Below are 12,139 nucleotides of genomic sequence, written 5' to 3' on the forward strand. Positions count from 1 at the left end.
TTTAAAAGCTCGAGGAGCCCGAGGCCCAACATAACCGTCACAATTATAAAATCAATATTATTATCTGCCTTTGTGATCCGGGTCGTACGAACTGTGCGTGAACTGTCCCCTGCATGTGTGCACATAGTGTGTGTGTGTGTGTGTGTGTGTGTGTGTGTGTGTGTGTGTGTGTGTGTGTGTGTGTGTGTGTGTGTTGTTGTGGTTACATCGTTGAGTGTCCAGCTACAGCTGGCCAGAGGGTATGTTCACACACATGGGGGCATCAGGCGGGGACAAAAATAACAATCATCTCATTCAATCAGTCGTCATCTCATTTTAGATTAGAGTTAAAAATAGCAGGAGTTAAAGAACAACCAGAACCCATTTCTAAGAATCGGGGAAACAAAGAGGTCGACCAATGTCCCTCTGTGGGTTCGTCTGTCCACCAATGAAATGTCAGCGATTGAATGGATTGCGATGGAATTTGGTGCAGGCATTATTCTAGAGCACTATTACACATTGTGTTCAGCGAGATCATCTTTGCAAATGAACACCACTTTTATGATTTGACAAATTTTAACCACTTTTTCTACAATCTAACCAAAAAAAAACCCTATGTCCAAAACTGCTGACTCATTTCCTGGTTTTAGGACTCATTCCTGGCTGGAGTGCCATGAACATTTAAACATGTTTTCCCTTATTGAGTGAAATATCACAAACATCTACCGGATGGATTGACTCGGACATTCATGGTTCCCAGATGATGAATCCTATGCTTTATTGTAGCGCCACCCTGACGTTGACATTTGTGGATTTTTAGTTGAACCATGAAATTTGGAAAATATGTCTTCTCCTCCAGTACGTATGATGATACGTACAATACTTTGGTTTATGGTCAAATACCTGCAAAAATAATACCAGTGGCTCAGCAAATGATATGGTAGCATGCTGAAAAGCCAAACTAAGACAGTGAATTCAGTGAACAATATAAATGCTCAGCATGTTAACATCGTCACAGTAAACATCTTAGTTTCCCAACACAGTGACTCAGTTTAGTCTCAGAGCTCCTCGTATGCTGGATCCCTTTAGTCTCTGTGAGCTGCTGCTTTCTATCGTCTCCTAAATTGTCTTTCTTCTCCTGTTGCTTTTGATTCACACTTCTTCCAGAGAACTCCCAAGAAAGACCAAAAAGAACAACTTACTGAGGCTGGGGTAACGGATTTGTAACAGATGCAACTGCTGAACTATGAATAAATATGAGCCTCAAAAATGTCTTTATCTCCATGCTTTGGTGCACGTAAGAACAATTTGCAAGGCTCTGCCAGGAACTATATGCGCATCTTGAATATAGATGTTATCTCATCAGTATCCACTATGCAGCATAATTAAATTTGAGATTTGGCAACACATCTTTTCCTTTTCATAATAAATATTTGTGTGATGCATAAACCTCCCTTTACAATCATTCATGAAAGGAACTTCCATTCTGAAAGCAGATACTTTTTGAACACGCATGATTTTCTTGTGGGAAATGATTTTATCAGCAAGTCAGTAAATGGAGTCTGACAGGAACTTTTATTTCTGTCTCCTCTCACAGAGATTTGAGAAGATGCTAACAATACCATCGATTAAACATGAGGACCTGTCTCTTACTCCAGAGAGTCTTTGAACCTCCAGTGATATAATGAGAGGTTTGACTTGTTATCCCTGTCTTATAAATAGAGTCTGTCCATTCACTATTCATTGAAGGAGGGATTATATCTGCACTGCATATCAGAGTTTTTCTGCACTCTTCAGTATTTTACTAGAATAATAATGTCAGGGTGAGTGAACCTGTAGATGCACAGGTAAAATGAACGCTTGTCTAGTAAACACACGGTTTGTCAAACCTGTCTTTTCTCATTTATCTGGTCCCTCTGGTGCACACACACACACACACACACACACACACACACACTCCATGGCCTGTCAGTTCAGGATGAGCTCTTCTATGTGTGAAATGCTGTTTCTGTCCCGTGAAGCGGACGTGGAGGCAGCTGTGTCCTCTGGAGACACAAACAACACAACTAGAGGGGACGAGGGGAAGGAGGGATGCAGCAGGAGGAAGCTCTGCTGGGTTGATGACACATCGGACTGTCAGCTTCATGAAAAACTGCAACAGGCTGACTTTCACCTCAAGATGTCCGTTTGACACACAGTGTTACATTTTTGCCCTTTAAAGGCTTTTTTTTTATATTAAATTTGTTATAATTGATGTATTAACAGCAAATGACTCAACAAATTTCCTTATTTAACTTTCAGCTTAATGTTTTGGTTTCCCCATCCCACGCTGCGCTCATTAAATCAAAATCGAATCATGTTTATTGGTAACATTTATAATGAAACACAGTTCAATGTAAAGTTGAATTTGTTCGTGCCTTTCTCCACAAAGCAACTAGCAAATAAAAGGAACAATAAACAAATACATCAGTAGGTTTCAGAGAATGAAACAATGAAATAAAATAGGTTTAAGAAAATTGAAACAATTAGCTTATTTTCAAGGATTCCAGCTAAAACTCTCGACTAAAGATCGACGGGATGCGACCTGCCAAGCAAAAGATGACAAAGCAGATATTGCTGGTGAACATAGTGGAGCATTTAGCAGCTAAAGAGCCTAAATGTTGGTGGAGTTTCTGTCAGAAATCATTTTCAAATATATTGAGGACTGTTTTATCGTTGGGTAAAACTTCTTGCTTGCGCCGACTTCGATGCATAGAGCAGTCCGTAGAAGTGAACGGACATGGATGAACATCCACGCTGTGATATGAAGGAGTAGGTTAAGTCCCGCTCCAGGCAACGCGTTGAGACGGACTCCGCTGTGCTTGATGATCTGCCGAACCACTGACATGGTAAATGAGGACCTGTGATGTTTCTGAAGTGGACTGTAATTAGATCTGGCTGCAGAGGAATGTGTAGCCTCCGGTTTTTCTTATAAATCATTCAGAGAGGCAATGGAGGAGACTATAACGTTGAAAAGGATGTCATGGAACGTTTGAATGACCTCTAGAGTTCCTACATTTCTACATGGACGAGGTAGAAGCGTATGTCGCATTTAAGCTCGGTTAGAAAAATGGCGGATCGTGACGCGCTTGTCTTCGACCCTCCTTTTCAAACGAATGAGGAGTAAGATACCAAATAAAACACACCACCACCACGTATCATTTGCCCTATTGACCCCCTTCAGTCTCACAAGATGTGTGTGTGTGTGTGTGTGTGTGTCTGTGTGTGTGTGTGTGTGTGTGTGTGTGTGTACAGTATGGTAGAAAACACTGAAATACACTGAAATCTGATTGAAGTGCTTGCATCATGATGAGTAACTGCCTGGTTAAACAGCACGTGTGCTCCGGATGGACATCCGTCCCCGAGGAACGGTGCAGACGGGCGACTAGCTGATTGATATTGACCGATCGATCGGGACGGTTACTCGGAGCCTCTCGTTCCATCAATGCATCATAGACGGGTGACATGACTTGTGATCTGTGTTTAAGGGGAGCTCAAGCGGAAGCGATTTTATTGAAAAACGATGAGTGTGCATGTCTCCGGAGGCTCTTGGAACCAGTTTATCCACCTGGAAATATTCATTGTAAATCTTTTTTCAATTAAGGCGCTAATTAGAAGCTGAAGGTGAATGTGTCGACACATGTTTTGCACTTCTGACTCTAATAAACAAAAGTTTGATTGGCTGTAAGTTTACTCACTGTGTGGAAAATAATGGTCTGTAATTATGGAAATGGAAATGACCGCTTCCTGGAAAGAACAACGTAATGTTCATCGGAAAAATAAGAGACGATGTTCAAGCTGCACTCTCCCAGTCAATTTGTTACAATTAACAGCCAGTGGAACCACAAGAGTCTTTTAATTAATGTAGAGCAGGAAATGTGAAATTTGCTCCGAGGCAAACGCTGTTTACTTCTGTTCAATAGAGCTGTGCTCTCAGTTTCCTTATAATTAGGAGCAAATGACTAAGTTCTTTCCAGGAAATCATTAGGAAATTATAATTCTGGACATCTTCGTCTTCATTTGTCAAAGCGACACAGGCTATTTAAAGCCGGCTGCAAATAAAGACACTTTGTGAAGAGACAGGTGGCGAATTGAAGAGAAAAACCGAGCATAAAGATGTCGAGTGGCTTTAATGCTTCCTGTCAGAGGTTCTTCTTCAATGCTGCTCCATTTATTTGGTGTTTTGAAGAGTCTCATTGGTCTAAAATTCCATTAGTGTTGTTGAGTTGACAGCATCATTGTGATTCACAACGTCACCATCTACTGACCCTGCATGGAAGCATCTGCATTCAATGTGTTTCCTCTTTGCTCATTAAGTTTTTGCTTTCACGCCTACACACACACGTGCAATATATATATATATATATATATATATATATATATATATATATATATATATATATATATACATATATATACATATTCCAGTCACTGTAGTCACCAAAGCTCTTGATGTCATGGCGAGATGGCTCAGTGTAACTCAGCATACAGAAACTGTACACTTCTTGTGTGATTAACACGTTGCCCTTAGTTACAAAAGCAACAATGCAGGCAGTTAGCCTTCAAAAAAACGAGAAGAGAAAATCACCTGTATTGTCAGAGGCAGAGAGGGCAGTGAATCAATTCAAAAACTCAATTTATTGTGCTCGACACCGGCGTCGTGGGACTGAAACGCCTTCGAGCTCCTTCTCACGCCACCAGCAGCTGTCTTGCATCCTGTCGCGGCTGTCACACCGCCGCTCAGCCTCAGCTTAACATCATGACAAATGTTTACCTGACAACTTTTTTTCCATTATGCTGTCACTGACATGAAGTCTTTGAAAAAGGCTGTAAAGTAAGAGGAAATGATTAATCTGCCTTTGCAGCAGCAGCTAAATATAAACACTGTTGCACATAAAGTTGGTATATTTTGTTTTCAGACACAATCCTCTGTTTATTCCTATTGAAATGCATCAGTAATCAATCTTAACCAGGTGCAATGATTACATGTTACATCCCTTGATAGAGAAACGAGGCCGACTAAACTCGCAGGTCTAAAAAGCTGTCTTGGTCTGGTATGACTAGTAGCTTTAGATAGCTGCTGTGTAAGTAACAATCCTATTATAAGTCTTTAAAGCAACTGACTGAAGAGGATCCTGGGGAATGAAGGTCCGTGCTGTTCAGCGCATAATATGAATTTGGTTTTAAAGCTGCCTAAAAGTGAGTTCTTTCTTTTTTTAACGCTCGTTATTTCTGCAGCATCTATTGATCCGTGAGTCCACCAACTCTTTGTGTGTCTGGTTCTGAATGTGTTGCTGCAGAGAAAGACAACAGCAGTTTATCAAACATGATGTCCGTGACATTATTCACCACTGAAAACCACTGTATGATGAATGACTCCAGTTGCATCATTCTTTTCCTGACACACACAAAAAGGCCCAGTTAGCACCATGAAATGTATTTTTCTTACAAAACAAACTGAAATGCATTCCTCCCTTCAGACTTGATAACAAAGGCTGCTGATAATAATAATAAAGTCATGTCTCATCTCTTTACAACACTATGTGTAAACAGCATGGACTCTGGGACCAGTTTAACAAGATCCCACCTCCCATTGGACGTTTCATTTCTGCTCCATTCATTCCTTAAAGCCTCCGGCAGTGGTCCCCGTTGTCTAGTGATTCTGTTGACTTATTTAGTGTTTGTATTGTCTCTCTGGTGCACTTCAGTGGGGAAGCTCGTTATCTGTATGAGGCCGGCAGGTAATCAAGCTGTTACATGGTGCCACCGTGTGGCCTCACGACATGCACACAGTATACGACAGCGACACACCGGCTTGTCCTCTCTCTGATGTGTGTAGTCCTTCTTTTTAAAAGTAGCAGGAAGATGGCTGCTCAGGCGTTTCTGCTGCCCTCTTTAAAGTGTGAGAGGCTTCCCTTGGGTGCATCGATATGATGCAGCCACCGCAACAAAGCTGCTCCGGGAAGTATTTTTGCATTTTAAAAACAGCCTACTGCATAGCTGTCACATTGTTATTCCATAAAAAATAAACAATTCCGGGCTTCAGATAGCGCTTTCTTCTAAGGAGACCACGTATGGCGAGCCACAGTCGGGAGTATAAAGTTGTAAAGAGCAGCTTGAATACTGTAATAGGATCAGCACCCCTCATGCTCCCACTCACATCAGCCTTCATTACGACTAGCTTTGAGCAGGATTATTGTGCCTGCAGGTGCTGATGTGTGCTGGCGTTTTGCTGATGCAGGCTATTTATGTGTATTTAACCCCAATGGAGCTGAATGCATTGACTCTATTCCTTCTTTTCTGTTAAATCTGACATCTCTTTATCCCTCGGATCTGTGCGTAACATAATCAGGATATTCCTCACAACGTTCAGTCAAATCGAAAACACACTGAGTTTGTATCGTGAAAGAAAAGGATAGCTCCAGCAGATCTGAAAGCTGTTTCTCTTAAGTCTCGTTTGTGAATAATTTTATTAACGTCACCCGATTTGTCTGCCTGCCTCCGTCCCTCAGTCATCGTGAATCCTCTTAGAGGTGGATTATGGCACTAAGATGTCTACACAGAGAGGGAGAGGAGGGATGAGAGAGTGAGGGAGAGAAGATGAGCCTGAGGCACACAGAGTGAGAGAGAGAGGGGGAGAGAGAGAGAGAGAGAGAGAGAGGGGGGAGAGAGGGAGTGACACAGGAGATATAGAGAAGGAGAAGAAGAAAATGGAGAGGAGCCCTCGGCCTGAAGTGGGCCGGGAACGGGGTAGAAGACGGTCCGTAACTAGGGTGAGTTTACCACGCTTGCTGAGAGAGGACGGCAGAACTCTATTGGTTGCTAAGGACGACACATTTTGATATCCGTGCAAGTCTGTATGTTATTGAGCGGCTCTATGAAAGCTATTCAACTCAATCAAATCGAAACCTCTTTTTCTTTTTTTTAAATGAGTTACCTGAAGACAAACTATAGTATTATGTTAGGCTGAGGGCGTGACCTCTTAATTAATCTCACTTTCCTGAGTTGATGCCCAATTCGTTGTACTGGGACAAAAGTGTGTAAGAGAATGGACTTCGTCTTTTAATGAATCTACTGGAGTATAAACCAGTGATGTTGTCAGGTTCTCCTCCTTTGTGTAGGGAGAGCCAGCAGAGCCTCACATGGTGAAGCACTCTCTAGTGTGTCTCGTCCTCGCTCTCGCTGACAAGGCAGGGACAGACTAACCGGGACAGCAGCAGCAGCAGCAGCAGCAGCAGCGATGTCTCTCCTGTCCCTAACCAACCCCCCCGGCCTCGGCGTGTGCTCTGCTCTCTGCATCCTCATCGTGTTGCTCCCGGAGGCCAGAGCAGACGACCTGAACACCACCGCCCAGCACAACGGCGGGGGAACCCAGTGTGGGGAGTACACCAACCAGGTGACGTATGGAAGCATCCTGAAGAGGGGCGATCTGTGAATGAATACAGAAATACAGAATGAATCGTGCAAGACAGCTGTGGTGGAAAAACTTCTGGTTCTGCAGAATCTGGGATATTATTAGATATGACATTACAAGCTAGTTACTAATACCGGTGTCGTTGCAGTCTATAGTATCTTAGTTCAGCCCAGTGGTTTCTGTGGTTCCTGATCTGAGGGGTCTTGAAAACTAATGCAGATAGAAAGAAGAAAAAGTTCTGTTCTATTCAGTTTTTTTTCTTTAATCTTTGCTTTATTTGTGAAATATTGGATACTTTACCTCTTTGGGTCTTGCACAGTTTGAACTTAAAAATATGATGTTCATATTGTCGTTGGTCAATATTGAACTGATTTAAACTTCTATTTACACGTATGAGTAGTTTAATCTGTGTTTTACATATTGATCATATGTTTTTTATTCAAATCCTTATCTGAAAAGTATCTAGAATGTTGACGATGACCAATTCGGGTCTGGTAATATGGATAAAATCCTATGTCATGGTATGTGCAATTTAATATTACGATATCGACATATATCAGGATTAAGTAAACTTTCTGGGAAATCCAGAGATAGTTCAGAGAGGAATGTATGTTTTTAGCTAATCCAGTGAAAGGAAATGACTGAATTCAATGCAATACTGTTTATACATATACAATATAACATGCAGGCCTTATGCACAGAGGGATATCAAAGGGATAGCTATTACAGTAAAAACCCTTAAATCACTGAGAAATGTAAGATTTTGTCATAACATAATCCAGGAGTAAAATAAAGAGTTTGACTTGTAAAGTCTTCTATATATATAATTTAAAAGCATGAGGTCAGCTTGATCTTATAGGGCACAACATTGACCCAAATGTGCTGCAGTTTGAATCTGACAGATGTCAAATATATAGATTTTCTAGAGAGAAAATCACAGCTGGGGCGAGTGGAGGCTGTATCATTTATTAACAGATATTCCTGACACTCTGTTGAGCTTCAGCAGGTCTTAGAAGCCGTTTGTCGTCCAACAGGTGATGGAGGACGGCATGTGTCGGCTGGTGGCCACGCTGCCTCAGCTGGACGAGCAGAAATGCCCGGATATGTTCCGCTGCACCGACGAGGTCTCCTACTGGCTGCACGAGAACGAGGAGAGGAAGCAGCAGATCGTGGCGCAGAAGGAGACCGTCTCCGAGCTGCAGGAGGAGCTGAGGAATCACCGGCACCGCATCAAAGTCCTCGAGCTGGAGGTGAGATCTCCATATCGACTTAGCAGACCTGGGTCAACTATCAGCATCAATCCCTTCAACTGCTTTGAGCGCTCGCTTTAGTCCACCTGCAGCTCACCGGATGTTGGGTGATGTGTGTGTGTGTGTGTGTGTGTGTGTGTGTGTGTGTGTGTGTGTGTGTGTGTGTGTGTGTGTGTGTGTGTGTCTTAAATATTTACCTTTTTTTGTTGTATTTCCTCTGTCTTTAACTTGAGAGACAGTTCAGACTATAAATATTTGATCAAATACGTCTTGGATGTGGTTTAATATAATATTTAATTTCATGTGGAAGGAAGGAGTCATTTCTGTTACATCTTTCTGATTAAAGGTCATGGTTTGCCATCACTATCATTTGAAAATGCTGTATTTTAGTTCAAGAAACGCAGTTCTGCGTTGTAACGCGGTGCCTGGTCATCAAGCCGGCTCCCCCCCCCCCCCTTTAGCATGTCCTTGACCTTAGTCACTAACAGGATTAGCCTTCTACTCTTCCACGTGTTGCCTCATGCGCCTCAGGCAGTGAGCCTATACAAACACAGACTCTCTGGACCAGGTCAGGGGCTGCTGGAGAGGGTTGATGTGTTGGGTGTGTTGTACTGGAGGAAAAGGCGGGCAGAGGAGAGAGGTCTCCGGGGTCTGGAGTAATGGGAGTTAGTGTTATCCTCCTGCAGACTAGGAATAGACGACACGCGGAAGGGTCTGACTTTAAGTCAATAAGAGAGGGCTCGTCCTTTTTGTCCCGAGAGCTTCGGGAGACGTGTTTTGAGGTTTCACGTGTACATTGAGATGGACCAGAAACATGTAGTCAATTAAAGGGGTCAGAAAGAGGAAGGTGTGCTATAGAGATCACATGCATTGATGTATTTTCTTTCTTGTGTGATTGTGTATTTACATGCCAGAGTGAAGAGAGGAACCACTTGAACGTCTCGTTGGAGCAGCGTTTTCACGAGTTGGAGAATCACTACGCTGAAGCCACAACCCTGCTGCACCTACAGGGCACTCTGATCCTAGACCTCCAGGTATCACTGTCATGATGAGTCGTAAACCCGTTCACTGTGGCACACGTGTCGGTGGGTTTTGATAGTTTCGCCGTATTTCTGCTTAGAACCACCTCCACAATCTGACCCTTTTGGTGGATAAAGTCAAACGGAGCCCCGGGTGCTTGGTCAACGTCGCCCATCCCAACCCACTGATGAGTGCTCAAGAGGCCCTGCACCCAGGTACGCTCTCTCATAGTGCATGCACTCTTGTATGCTGTTATCTCCCAGCAGAGGGCGCCAAGTCTCCTTCTCAGTGCCGTCTCCCATTCTGCTCCCTCAGAGTTCCAGCATGTGAGGAACTGTCCCATAGACTGCGCGTCCATCTACTACAACGGGGTGAGGAGATCAGGTCTCTACACCGTGGTGCCGGCGCTGGCTGGCGTCCCCGTGGAGGTTTATTGTGATATGGACACTGATGGTGAGTAAGGGTTAGGCTAAGCTGTGGCTGTATTTCCACAGATTCAGTGTGTTCCTCCTTTAGCCGGATGGGACGAACAAGTGCAATGACCCATTAGACGTTCCAGTGCCATACCTTTTATTGTTTTGCCTCAGGTGGAGGCTGGACCGTCATCCAGCGGCGTGCTGACGGCTCATTGAGCTTTGACCGCAACTGGAGGGACTACAGGGACGGTTTTGGTGACCTGCAGTCAGAGTTCTGGCTGGGCAACAACCACATACATGAACTGAGCACCCAGGGGGAGTACAGCCTCCGCATCGACCTGGAGGACTGGACCAACAAGCACAAACATGCCCTGTACCAGAGCTTCAGGTCGGTGGCACACGCACACAAGGGGCAGACCCATGCTTTTACTATGTAATGTCCCATGTGTGTGTACATGTGTGTGTGTGTGCAGTGTGGAGGATGAGGAGCATCAGTACCGCCTCCACGTGACCGGCTTCAGCGGGACGGTGCAGGACTCGTTCAGCTGGTATCACGACAAGCAGGGCTTCAGCACCCCGGACAGCGGCAACATCTGTGCCGAGATCTCCCACGGCGGCTGGTGGTACAACCAGTGCTTCTACGCCAACCTCAACGGCGTCTACTACAGGGTAAGTGTGCACCCCATGGTCGTGACTTCACTTTGGTGCTTTTAAAGTCACCAAATAGTTGACTTCTTCTTCCCGATCCCTCAGGGAGGCCATTACACCCCGAAAGGCCGGGGGCCGCTGGGCCCCGATGGGATCGTTTGGTACTCCTGGAGAGACTCTGACTATTACTCCCTGCGCAAAGTCACCATGATGATCCGACCGCGCTCTTTCCGAAGCCGCATGTCACCATGACAACAGTGGGCATCGCACGGGGATCTGGCTAGGACACTGTGGTGATGACATGCAGTGATGATTTATTGACAGAGCAGGAAGGAGCTGAATGTCACGACGTCGTCAGTCCTCATGTTGCTGTACGTGGCTGACATCCTCCAGACTGTGGTCTCATCTTCTGCAATATTTGTTTTTTGAAAACAGAAACTTTATACTGTGAAGTTTTTTTTTTTTGGGACATGATTTTTCATTCAGTCACACGGAAGTGAATTCTTCCTTATTTTCTACTTCTATTTTGTACATTTAGTTTCATACGACGGCAGAGGAAGGAAGGGGCTCCCGGAGGAGGCATGTGCAACTGGCAGGAAGACATGATTATTAACCGTTTATTATCAATATGAATAATCTACATATGCCGTATTTACTACTCCATTATCCAATTTTATTCACTTTGAATTGCAGTCGACTATGAGTTTAATCCATTGTGTAAACACTTTATTGAAAGAGGGGTTTTAATGCTGTAACGTCAGAAGGTCACTGAATTATATTAGATATAATAACCCTTTTGATTTGATAAGAGCTGCTGTCTCACAGTATAGGAGTCAGGCAGAGATGTGCTATATCAAGACATAAATACATACTGTATGGATTGTACAATAAACCTTGCAAATACAAAATGTAACACAAATGCTTCATACAAAGTCCTGAGAGAGCATCAAAGCTAAGAGCACTTCAGACAGGAAATGAGAGATAATTCTTATCAGTGCACACAGTTTATCTTCTGTTTATCTGAAGCACCCAGTTAGTGTCACGAACATTGAAATGGTTTCACCCACAGCTTTTCTCTTACACGATCTTTACTGCAAGATGATCTCTTTAAGCTGAAACGAGTGCTCCGAGCTCCTGAACAGACTCCACATACACTCAAACACAACGGGAATGTATGTGCTGTCTGGTGCAGAAGATCCAGCTGCACCTGATGGGGGGCAGAGAGCCCGATGTGGGGCTAAAAGGCCCCTTTGACTTCCTCCACTACGAGACGGAACAAACACGCTCTTTGACCGCTCCCACAGGCTGCCGACTCATTCTCATTCCCGTTCCATCTCTACGCGAGAATCTGCTGCAGAAGAAGGGCTTTACTG

The 12,139-nt window shown here is 43.9% G+C and overlaps 1 protein-coding gene across 1 annotated transcript; it reads left to right on the forward strand.

Moving 5' to 3' along the window:
- The first annotated feature begins 6,638 nt into the window (after nucleotides 1–6,638).
- On the forward strand, nucleotides 6,639–12,035 carry LOC311027238 (techylectin-5B). The gene is made up of 9 exons (XM_084031153.1): nucleotides 6,639–6,791; nucleotides 7,140–7,414; nucleotides 8,467–8,682; nucleotides 9,597–9,716; nucleotides 9,803–9,917; nucleotides 10,018–10,155; nucleotides 10,290–10,506; nucleotides 10,592–10,787; nucleotides 10,872–12,035. The coding sequence occupies exons 2-9, from the start codon at nucleotides 7,259–7,261 to the stop codon at nucleotides 11,016–11,018; spliced, it is 1,305 nt and encodes a 434-aa protein (XP_083887279.1). The 5' UTR covers nucleotides 6,639–6,791; nucleotides 7,140–7,258; the 3' UTR covers nucleotides 11,019–12,035.
- Nucleotides 12,036–12,139: the final 104 nt, after the last annotated feature.

The sequence above is a fragment of the Eutrigla gurnardus genome (genome assembly GCF_963514095.1).
Source record: "Eutrigla gurnardus genome assembly, chromosome: 16".
Taxonomy (NCBI): Eukaryota; Metazoa; Chordata; class Actinopteri; order Perciformes; family Triglidae; genus Eutrigla; species Eutrigla gurnardus.

Bases quoted from the DNA above. Each gene is read 5' to 3' on its own strand.
- LOC311027238 (XM_084031153.1), top strand. From the start codon at position 7,259: ATGTCTCTCCTGTCCCTAACCAACCCCCCCGGCCTCGGCGTGTGCTCT. The intron at 10,507-10,591 runs GTCGGTGGCACA...GTGTGTGTGCAG, and splicing joins GCCCTGTACCAGAGCTTCAG to TGTGGAGGATGAGGAGCATC. The intron at 10,788-10,871 runs GTAAGTGTGCAC...CCGATCCCTCAG, and splicing joins TCAACGGCGTCTACTACAGG to GGAGGCCATTACACCCCGAA.